General features: G+C 41.6%; 1 protein-coding gene across 3 annotated transcripts in view; it reads right to left on the bottom strand.

Moving 5' to 3' along the window:
• Positions 1-12,045, bottom strand: part of CTTNBP2 (cortactin binding protein 2) — a 161,672-nt gene that overhangs the window by 22,231 nt on the left and 127,396 nt on the right. For all 3 annotated transcript variants that reach the window (NM_001168715.1, XM_031664841.1, XM_031664840.1), the window contains 2 exon segments: positions 1,592-1,779; positions 1,947-2,099. In NM_001168715.1, coding sequence (NP_001162186.1) covers positions 1,592-1,779; positions 1,947-2,099 — 341 coding nt within the window.

Genomic DNA, 12,045 nt, shown 5'->3' with positions numbered 1-12,045 from the left:
CAAATGCAATGGAAAAGAGAGTGAACCTGAAGCTTGGAACTTTCCTTTCAAAATCAGTTAAAACAATTTTTATCAGAGAGCCAGGGGGAGGGAGGTATGCTTTACCTGAAATAGTGCGAATCCTACATAATAGAACTGGTATCTTTTCTGATTATTTATGTGAATTATCTTTGGTAATGAGATTTAAATATTGACAGTGATAAAGTTAATGGAAGTATCGGCAATTTGAAAAGCTACAGTTTTTACCTCACCATTCTTCCTCTTGTTGAGATCATACAGTGGCTGGGCTTTGGCCAAAAGCATATATTTATGACCAAGTAACTGATTTAAATATAACATGGGGTAGATTTCTCTCATTAAATTAGGAATTTCAGATACTAATTCTAATTACCAGTGGCAGACGCTGTTTAATGAATTCCCAAAAGCCATTCTCACCCCACACTTCTCCCCACCACTATCTCCCCTGCCCCAGTACATGTACATGCCTGCACACACTCTAACACAATAGATGCAGAAATTTGTTCAAGCATTTGGTGGAGAGCTTCAATCTTGGAAAAGCAGGTTTGGCCATGGTCTGGGATGAAACCAGTTTTGGTTAATGAAACATTAAAGAGAAGTCTTATGTTTCTGGAAAAGTGCTTTCCTCCCTGATGAGGAGACTGAGGAAGCCGAAGCTCTCTATCGTTCGCTGCAGCCCGCTTCCTGCCCTTGAACATGTTTTCACAAGGGCACAGTGTCTGCAGCCTTTTGGGCACACGGCAGTCTTGAGGGGAGGGTCAACGGACTCCCTTGGACCTGGGACCTGAGATGTTGGACACCTACCACAAGACATCTGGTTATGCGAGGGTGAAAATCCTTTCTGTGAAGCAGCTAGCAGTTGGGGTGTTCTGTTTTTAGCAGCTTAAAATATTGCAATAATGCAATGACAATACTGTCCTTCAAATGTGGCCCATCGTGCAGGATTAAATGAGAAAATCTTACTAAATCAAGCTCTATTATTTCTAATCTACTTTGACACTCAGCTACTGGCCCACTTTAAAAATATTAAATAATGATGTGTTCGATTTGGTCAACTCTCAATTATTTTTATCATTTGGGAGAATATAGAATACTTATTTTGTGATTCTGTGAAAGTCACTAAAAGTTATTATTACTCTTGAAAATGTGTCAAAAGATATAGAATTCTACTTATTCATGTGGCTTTTTAATATTTACCATAGCGTAGTATAACAGGCCTATTGTAAAATGTGCCCACAGGGGCGTATGTTTTGAAGGCCTCAAGAAAACAGGAAGTTTTCCTTAAGAAGAGTGATTAATTTTCTAACCAAGCTTTTTACGGCATTTAGAACTGGGTGAGATTCCTTGAGAACCACTGATAACAATGGTAAAACTGATTTGCTTTTTCTCGTACTTAATGCAGTGCAGAAATTGTTATGGGTTTCACATTCATTATGTTATTTGGCCATTCAATGTCAAAAAACTGTACTTGCCCAAGGCTGCATAGTTAGTAAGTGGTGGAACTCAAGCCGAGATCTCCTGACGACTAAAACCCCTGCTCTCCTGGCAATGGGCTGCAGTTGCTGTTTGTTACCTTATTCACAACTTTCCTTCGTAAGAACCTCTGCAGCAGTCCTTGCATGGGCTCGCCATCCCACCGCAGCTGCACCCAGCGGAAATGCTGCTGCACTAGCAAGTCAGAGCCCTGGAGACAGGCCTTGGCGATGGTTCCCATCAGAAAGCAGTTCTCATGAAAGTAATAACATTCGGACATTCCATTTCCTGAAACAAACCAAAAGCAATGGCCCATCCTCAGTGAGTTATGTTATGGGACCAATTCAAATGAAAATAACTTAAAGAACATGAAGTATAACTGGTACTCTGGGAAACAGAAAGATTAGAATAGGACGGAAGCTTGCTTCTCAGCATGGTCCCTCTATTAGCGTTACCTTTTTGGAAAGTGCAGGGGCTTTCAGTGCTGCGATTTTCAAGAGGTGCCAAAAAGTCCCTCAATAACTCAGACAGTGAAGATTTTTCCAAATTCTCTAAAATGATGATGATTTTCTTCTTACTGGGAGACTGTTTCACTGGAATCAGACAAGCTATAATAAAAAAGGAAATTCAGTGATTCAAGCTTTTGACAAAAATTTATACTAATTGGCAAAACTAAAAAGTCTGAAGTTATAAAGCATTAGCAAAGATGTGGTATAATGGAAATGTTCTTAAATTGCTTGGGGAGTGAACAACTCTGGAAAACTGTTTGGCAATATTTGATAAGTTTGAACACACAATGATCCAGCATTCCTTGCTCTATAACAAGTCTCAAACGGAATCAACCCCCATCCATCAACAATAGAATAAATGAATAAATAAGAGTATGTTCATACAACAAATAGAAAGTGAACAAATGACAACCTGCACAACATGGAAGACTCACAAACAATATATTAAGAAGCAAATCACAAAAGATTATATACAATGTGTTTTCATCATGTAAAGTTCAAAACAGGCAACACTAAATCTATAATTTAGGGATTCATATGCAGGGAGTAAAACTATAAAGAAAAGCTAAGAAATGATTGTCATGAAAGAGTAGTGGTTACTCCCAAAGGGAAGGGTTTGCGATAAGAGGGATGGACCACACAGTCACATTCTGAGAGCTGAGAATATTTTACTTCTTGGCCTAGTCAGTGGTTACATGGTTATTTTATTTTAAATTATTAATTAATCTGTAAACATAAGTAGTATGTATTTTAGTATATCTATTTCATAATACAAAAGGCTAAAAGCCCTTTAAATTATGCATATGTAAAATGTTCATAAAATTATGTAGACAGGTGGTGGCTCATGCTGGTAATCCCAGCACTTTGGGAGGCTGAGGTGGGCAGATCACTTGAGCCCAGGAGTTCGAGGCCAGCCTGGGCAACACGGTGAAACCTTGCCTCTACAAAAAAATACAAAAAATTACACAGATATGGTGGTGGGCGCCTGTATTCCCAGCTACTTGGGAGGCTGAGGTGAGAGGATCACTTGAGCCCAGGAAGTTGAGGCTATAGTGAGTTGTGATTGCACCACTGAATTGCCACAGAGCAAGACTCTGTCTCAAAAAAAAAAAAAAAAAAAAAAAAAGTAGGACCTCAGAGAGATAAGTAAATCCCTCTCTCCATTTTCCAGATCTCAGAGAGGTTGAAGTAATTTGACTGTGGTCTCAGAAACAACGGTAAGGGAGGAGTAAAATCCAGGACTTCCGACTCATATTTTCCCATTCCTTTCACTCAGAATAGGAATGGCTGACTTCGTGTCAACCCAAAATGAAAGTTGGAAAAGTAAATGAAAAATTAATATTATATATAGGAAATGAATAAGGACACAAAACATACTTAAAACAATACCTGGCACCTACTAAGCAAAAACTATTAATATTTTAGTTAAAATGTATTATATATGGCACTTCCCATATACTAATCAATTACAAAATAAAATCACTTTAGTTTCTTGAAGATTCTAAGATGCCATAGTTTTAGTCAGATCAACCTTGAAAAGAGACCAGTTTAAGACACTTGAGAGTAACATTACCAAATAGTCTACTTTTTACAAATATTCATGATAGTATATTCTCAATTCCTTCTTGTTACTATAGACACAATGCATTTTCATTTTCAAAAGAACTCCTTGAACATTGTAAATGAATCTCTTCTCAGACAGAAATGGCTTTTCTGGATGCTATGAAAATTTAAAAACTAGAAGGCTAGAAACAATCACAGCCACCTCTCAATCTAGTTGTACTTGTGGAGGGCTGTTAACACTAGCATCCAGTGTGTGTCAGATCACTTTCAACACAGCTGTTCAGTAAAGAATGCTAAAATTCTATGTTTCTTTGGGTTCAAATATTATTTCAGAAATAGATGTATTGTGGAAGTATGAGAAATCCGTAGTTGGTTAAAATGACAACGGAAAACTAACAAACATTTTTAATTCAGTGATTAAAAAAACACACAGGATTGATGGTTTATGTATCTGGTTTTCTGTAACTGAGGACTGAAGGTCTCCCATTTTTCCCTGATTTGTGTTAAGTGCGTTGCCAGTTTAAGTGGCTCTGAAGCTGCTGCAGCCAGCCAGAATGTATCTGAAGGAAGGAATATTTCCTTGCATTTCAACAAATGTTTATCCATTGCCTCTTTGCTACAGGTACTGCATGCTGAGTGCTATGGCAAGGCGGAAGTGACTCATTCTAACTGGGGGTGTGTAGCATTTTACTTATTTTTTTGAGACAGAGTCTCGCTCTGTCACCCAGGCTGGAGTGCAGTGGCATGATCTCGGCTCACTGCAACCTCCACCTCCCAGGTTCAAGTGATTCTCCTGCCTCAGCCTCCCAAGTAGTTGAGATTGCAGATACATGTCACCATGCCTGGCTATTTTTTTTTTAATTTTTTTATTTTTAATAGAGATGGGGAGTCACCATGTTGGTCAGGCTGGTCTCAAAGTCCTGACCTCGTGATCCACCCGCCTTGCCCTTCTAAAGTGCTGGGATTACAGGTGTGAGCCACCACACCTGGCCAGCATTTTAAACTAAGTTTAAGAAATGGCACTGGCTGAAGAATGGAGGCTGGGCAGGACTCAATTCTAGAAGGGAATTGGGTATCAGATCAAGGTCAGAATAGTTACAAAAGCAACATCATGGTGAGCTCAAAGCTGATCCATATGGCAAGTTGGGCCAGGGCTGGGAACTTGGCATGGAGCCACAGGAGTGGCAGGGGGCCCAGCAGTCACAGCTGCAGAAGGCAGGCTGCATCTTCATCCTGAGCTGCATAAATCGCTGGACCCATCCCCTGTGATTCTCAGTGATTCTGATTTAATTGCGCTGTGCTGGACCTGGGACATTGGCATTTCGTAAAAGCTCCCTAGTGACTAGAATGTGCAACCAGGGGTGAGCTTTGCTGATAGGAAGCCTCAGGACCAAGCCAAACATGAAAAGTAGAAGACCCAGAATGTCTTCTTGGGAGGGAGCTACCGGTTCTGGGAATCAGTGGAAGTCTTTAAACAGGGGGATAAACAGGATTTGACTCCTGCTCTGAGATCCTCACTGGTGCAGAGAATTGGCTGAGGAGGAAAGAAATAGGAGAACACAGCACCTAGACTCTTACTGCTACGGTAAAGGAAAGAGATGATGGGAGCCTCACCCAGGACCAAGGCACAGAATGAAAAGGCCTTTTGAGACCGAATCAGTACATCTCAGTGGTTGACTTATTGAGAGAGGAGCAAAGAAGAAATACTGGAGACGACTCTGAGGTTTCCACCAGAGAAGAGGCTGAGCGGTTAACGGAGGCAGAGAGCAGATGACCACGCACGTACTTGGGGAGGAGGTGGTGGTGATGGGTTATGCTTCAGGCTTGATGTGTTTGATGCATTCTCTGATGCCCAGCAGGTGGTGGGGCATGAGGGTGAGGGCATCGAGGAAGGATCCATGCTGCAGATAAAATAAATGACTTTTCAGGCATGCTGGGGTCTCCTGGAAAGAGGCAATATGCTCATTCTCCTGGGTCCACAAGCAAAGACTGTATTGCTAATGACCTAATACATCTCACATTCAATGGACAGTTTGTGCCCTAGAGGAAAAGGGGGAAGGGTTGCTATACATAACCGCTGGGTTATCTTTCCACTTCATCTCTGTCTTGGTCTCCCACGAAGTAGCAATCAAGGGTCAAACAGCACAAGTTTCTTTGGGGAAAAGCTTTGTCTTCATTCGCTTGCCTCATCGCCTCAGTTTTTCGTTAGTACCTACTTTTCCATCTGACCACTTAAGTTCAACATCCTTAGTCCAGGTGGGGCAAAGGTGAATTTCATTTTAGTTGATAAATAGTATGTGTCTAGTTCAGGTTATTCTGCATAGTTTCAGGTCTAAAATATTAACCAGCCACAGAAGCAGGAACTCATTACAGTTTCAAGGATTACTCAGTCTCTGATCAGGGCTTACGGAGGGGTGAGAGAAGGCCACACACCCCATGTTACAGCTGCAGGGTTCTTTCTACCTATGGCCCAAAAGTCAGCCATTTGAATTCCCTTTGCTTTGTGCTACTTCAAAACGCTATTTCTGAAACCAGTCTGCTCTTTTTGACCGTTTTCTTCCAACTTTATAGTCTCTCTCAGCCCTGCTCCTCTCCTGCAGGTCGGTAATTTTAACCGGACACTGTCTTTGTGAGGCTCAGGGCTACATCCCAGTTTTGTACATCCTTATATTAAAAGTCCCGGAGAGTGAATTCTGCAGCCAAACTTATCAGTTTAAAAATAATTAGCGTATCGCATTTCTAAACCCAAACGGCTTCGTGTCTTAGGTGACTGACTCCAAGTCTATAATCTCCCCTTTGAGGATAGAAAACAGCCCCTCTTTTCCACGTGCCCCTAAACCCCGGCACTGGAGGAACGATGTTCGGAGAATCCCAGTGGGAAGCACGGGACAAGTCTTTAAAGAGTCGCCAGGGATGCAGGGTCCAAGGAGGTAAACTCATTTCTGGAGACTCCAATTGTCATAGTCTCCTACTGTTATTACAGCAATCCTATCCTCATGACTTTTACAAAGGAAAGTTCCCTTGAAAAATTCAACGTGTTACTTTAAAATACCCTTCTAGTCTTTAATTTTTTTTCTGTTTTACTGTTTACAGTCACTGTAATTTCAAAAAGTATCATCTTGCTAACCCAAGTCCGTACTTTATACTGAGGAGAAATTTGACCTAATTCGAATATGCATTCACAGCCTCCTTACCAAATAACAGAGTCATATGACGTGACCCTCTCTCAAGAAAGGGAATATGAGAAGGAAATGTTATTTTAAAATAAACACAAAGCAATTTATGCTAGAATAAGTGCTGTGTCATTTTCTTTGAAATGGTCTTTTGTTCTCTATTATTTTCTTCATTGGCACCGTTTTAATCTCCATTTAAGTTTTAGATTCTTAAAGCCAATTATTTTAAATACTTTTGCTACTCTTCATTTCTGTCCTTTTTGTTCACACCCTTCTTTAACTCTTTTCTGTGACTGTTCCCTGGCTTTCTTCTACAGCGTTGTAGAGAGGAACACACAAGGCAATGTGTGCTGTGCTCAGTGGAAGACAGAACTTCAGCATTCTCACCCTGTTCAATCCATGTAGTTTAAGGCTCTCTCTTTAGAGAAAATAAGGTTAACCATCAGGAGTACGTGTAGAATACCTCAGGAATCACTGTACTCTTCAGTCGTGGTACTTATCATTTGACCTCTTTAATTCCTTGGTGAAAAAAGAGAGTAGCTGGTAGATAATCCCTATATGCTCATTATTCTAAACGCTTGAGTGGAACAGCCTAAAAACCTCCTTTCCTCCATCCAGATCTCTGACTTCTCTACTCTGTGGCCTCATCCATCGCCCCTTGACTGAAGGATCATTCCCTGCTGCATGCTTTCCGCACAGTGAAAGAACTGACGACACGCCTGTCGATGGATCCTTCCCTCTGGCTCGCAGGAGCTCCCCCACACTGCTCTGAAGTCTCTGGTGTCCTTGTTGATTCTAATTCTCCTCTATGTCTTCATCAGCCTCCAGCCCACAGCATGGGCCCTATTGAGAGGATGGCAGTAGAGGGAGAGTGGGTTTTAGGAGATGAGGGTGAACTGTGGCAGGGCAAGGATGAGAGGCCAGTCAACAATGTTCCTGATGTAGATTCTGAGAGCTTTAGCTTTCATTCTGGAGCCTTGGGGGTATAACAGCAGGGAACTGTCTGAATGGTTTTGTATCCTCCAGTGAGCCCCCAGATGCCTTATGGAGGGCCCACGGAGGGAGTGAGACCAGAGGAAATACAAAAGGTTAATGATGAGGCCTCCACAATGCCTTGAACAAGAAATAATAGGTGATGGGGGAAATGGAGAGCAGGAGGAGGAGATAGAGGAAGCAGATTCCACAGAGCTTAGGGACTGCCTAGATACGGGGAGTGAGGCAGACAGGAAGTAATAATGCTCACCTTGCTAACTTGGGCAACTGCAGTCAAGGTCTTAGCAGATGAACCTTGTATTTGTATCATAGTTTTATTATTAAAAAGTGAAGAAAGATATTGATACTTATAAGTTACTAAGTTACATACAGAATAAAAATCCTTCTGTATGAATTTTCTTTTCTGCTTTACTGCTTACGATCATTTGCAATTTTAAAAAGTATCTGTCTTATTAACCCAATTCCATACCTTGCACTGAGGAATATTTGACCCAATTATAATATGCAGTCACAGCCTCCTTACCAAATCACAGTTATGTGGTATGAAGGGTACAGAAGGATTTTTATTCTGTATTTGGAGACAACATACCATTTCCTACTCTTCCTTCTTGAACTTAGAGTATAGTTTTTTTTGTCCTTAGTCTATTGTTCAAACACTTCATTTTTTAAAATTCAAATTATTCTTTGTGCCTAGTCATCAATGACTCCCTTATCAATGTCTGTCTCTCTATCCCTTATCAATGCCTGTCTCTCTAATCTTACTTCTTTCTACCTTGACTCTAAGCAAGTTCTTCTACTTGTTGCCACCTGATTGAACTAAGAATTCTTTTTCTTTGCCTATGCTATTGCATCAGAAAATTCACCAATTCTTTCAGCAAATAATTATTGACAATTTATATACAAGCTAAGAGAAGAATAAGCTAAAGTGCTAGCCTTCAAGGAGCTCATCATATAATATGTGTGGGACAAGGCAAAACCCCAAATAATACCCTCATTGCCTTGACATACAGCTGGGTGGGGCCCAGAAGTATAAATAAAGTCCACTGCTGTTTACCAGAAGGAGTGAATCACAGAAGCTTCATTTGAGGTGTCCTTAAAGTTTTTCAACAGAGGCTTTTTCTATAGTTTCCAGAAGGGCAGAGACTGTGTCTATTTTAATCACTAGTGTATAACAGACTACTCTGCAACACACCAGTCACGTGGTAGCCATGGTGTCTGTGGGATGAGAGGCGTTTACGTGTTTACTCCTTAATTCTAGTGGAAGCTGCAGCATGAGCAAAGACATGCAGAGTGGAAAAGCAAAGGATACATAGGGAAGAAACCTCCTATTCTGCTGGAGCATGGGTATCTATGTTAAAAGGGTCAGATCAGCAACCTGGGTGGATGAATGCCCCAGAATAGAAGGCCTTGAACAGCATCGACCTGGTGCACTGGGCGATGGAGAGATGTGGGATGGGGAGGGGCAGAAATCACAGGGATTTTCATCAGAGGTCTGCTGGCCTGTGAAGAATGTTCAGGGAGGAGAAACAAGAGACAGAAAACCGTTTACGTAAAAGCTAGGAGTTCCAGGAAAGGGGGGCATAAAGTAAGATGGTGCTGATGGAAATGGATTTTAAAAAGCAGATTGAGCCTGACTAGCAGGATGTGACCATGGACTGTGGGACGAGGGTGAGAGGCCCACAAATGAGAGCACCTGGGATTCCATGCGGTTCTCATTTGCTTTTAAAAATTAGAATAGTTAGCAATATTGAAAGAACAAAACCCCAAAGTTTTTACATAAAAACCTGGATTTCTGGCTTCTTCCTAAAAGTCACAAGACCTGATGACATTGGACCTACAATTCTGTCAGCAACGAAGAGCTGGTTCTGAGAGCTGCTGCCCCTCCTAGAGATGGGGGCACACCTCCCTCTCCCTGCAGCCCCGCCCAGCCTGCTTCACCTCTTCCTGTGGCTTGTTGTTACTTGGGGGCATTGAGGTTTTCAAGCCTGCCAGTGAAATCTGAGTTTCCAGCGTGGGAGCCAAGAGACACGGGCCACTCTCCAAACTGGGAAATTAGGAGGAGGAGCTCTTTTTAAGAAGATGCCCACCGTAGATCTAGAAATGCTGAGTTGGTCACCTTTGCATCCTTCATGATCCTGTTCATTGTACTCCAGTTTTCTTAGCTCTCTAAGCTTAGAGCAGAATTTAGTCTGTGGTTGCTATCTACTCTCATAGGGTGAGCACAAAATACTTTAGCTTCTTACTTTGAGAAGAAGCGAGACTGAAAGTTGAAAAACTGTGAGAGACTTTTGTTAGATAATAGGGAAAAAACATATTTTGGCACTGGGGCGTTAAGGCCAGTAGTGATTAAGGTCAGGCTTAGGAGCTGGAATGCTGGGATTTGAGTTCCATTGTATGTTCTCCCGTGGGATCTTTGGGCAGGACACTTAACCTTTTATCTCAAGTGTTTTCATGTTTATAAATCAGGGATGGGATTGTATCTGCCTCAGAAAGTTGTGAGTTAATAAATGCAGTGTTTAGAATAGGGCCTACATGGTGAAACTCCATCTCTACTAAAAACACAAAAATTTGTTTGTGTGGTGGTGAGCGCCTGTAGCCCCAGCTACTTGGGAGGCTGAGGCAGGAGAATCGCTTGAACCAGGGAGGCAGAGATTGCAGTGAGACGGTGCCACTGCACTCCAGCCCTGGTGACAGAGTGAGACTCTGTCTCAAAAAAAAAGAAACAAAAAAGGAATAGGGCCTACCAGAGTAAGAGCTTTAAAAATGTTAGCTATGATTAGTAACATTATCAGAAAAAACAGCTTTCTGTAGCTAACTGTCACTAATTTCTAGCCCAAGACTGGCCTGTGTAGTACAGTGATATTCAGATTCTACTGGAATTTTCCTGCCCCTAAAATGTGCTTCTAGGTTTGTGGTATCCTCAGTGAAATCCTCAGTGCTTCCCTAAACCTGCCTCTTAATTTCATTTCCTTTTTAAAAAAATAAAAAAAATGGTGGCTACATAGTAGGTGTATATATTTGTGTGTATATAAGGTGTTTTGATACAGGCATGCGATGTGAAATAGTCACATCATGAAGAATGGGGCATATTTATCCCCTCAAGCATTTATCTTTTGTGTTACAAACAATACAATTACATTCTTATAGTTATTTTACAATGTACAATTAAGTTATTACTGACTATAGGTACAATTATTACTGATGATAGTCACTATCAAACAATAGGTCTCATTCATTTTTTCTATTTTTTTCAGTACCCATTCACCACCCTGACCTACCCCCCAACACCCCACACTACCCTTCCCTGCCTCTGGTAACCATCCTTCTACTCTCTATCTCCATGAATTCAACTGTTTTGATTTTCAGATCCCTCAAACAATGAAGAACCTGTGATGTTTGTCTTTCTGTGCCTGGCTTATTTCATGCAACATAATGATCTCCAGTTCCATCCATGTTGTTGCAAATGACAGGATCTCATTCTTTTTTATGGCCGAATAGTGCTCCATTGTGTAAATGTACCATATTTTCTTTATCTATTCATCTGTTGCCTTAGAAAGTGCTGGCTAGGCACGGTGGCTCACGCCTATAATCCCAGCACTTTGGGAGACCCAAGGTAGGCAGATTGTTTGAGCTCAGGAGTTCAAGACCAGCCTGAGCAACATGGCACATTCTTTCTCTACAAAAAATACACACACACACGAATTAGCTGGAAGCGCTGGCGCGTGCCTGTAGTCCTACCTACTCAGGAGGCTGAGGTGGAAGGTTAGCTTGTGCCCCAGAAATCAAGGCTGCAGTGAGCTGAGATCACGCTACTGCACTCTCTACCGTGGGTGACATAGTGACCCTGTCTTAAAAAAAAAAAAAAAAAAAAAAAGCACAGGTAATTTCTATCGTCCTAAGCCTAGGCTACATTTGCCCTGGCCACAAGATAAACACCCCTCCCCAATAAAGAGATTTTGAATTTGCATTTCAACCTATCCTCCAATCTTACAACTGCTTCCTTTGCCCCTTCCCCAGGGGTCTCTGTGGCTTTGAGCCCTAGGAGACTAAAGCCTGGTCCATTTCAGTTTTGTGTCAGAGTCACTAGTTACGCTATTCTACAGTATGCAATGCAGGGTAATGCTAATTCCACCCGTGATGAAGCTTGGGGTGCTAGACCCTGGAGCCTAAGATTGAAAACTCATTAATAACATTACATTAATAAACATGTTTGATCCTGGTGCTGCTACTACATAGCTGTAGCAAATTATTGGACCTTTCTGTGACCCTTTCCCCACCTTTGAAAGTAGAAATAATGCTACCTACTTGCACAGGGC

This window comes from Papio anubis, chromosome 4, assembly GCF_008728515.1.
Source record: "Papio anubis isolate 15944 chromosome 4, Panubis1.0, whole genome shotgun sequence".
NCBI classification, from domain to species: Eukaryota; Metazoa; Chordata; class Mammalia; order Primates; family Cercopithecidae; genus Papio; species Papio anubis.
Note: the sequence above shows the minus strand (reverse complement) of the source record. Positions and strands in the feature narration are given on the sequence as shown.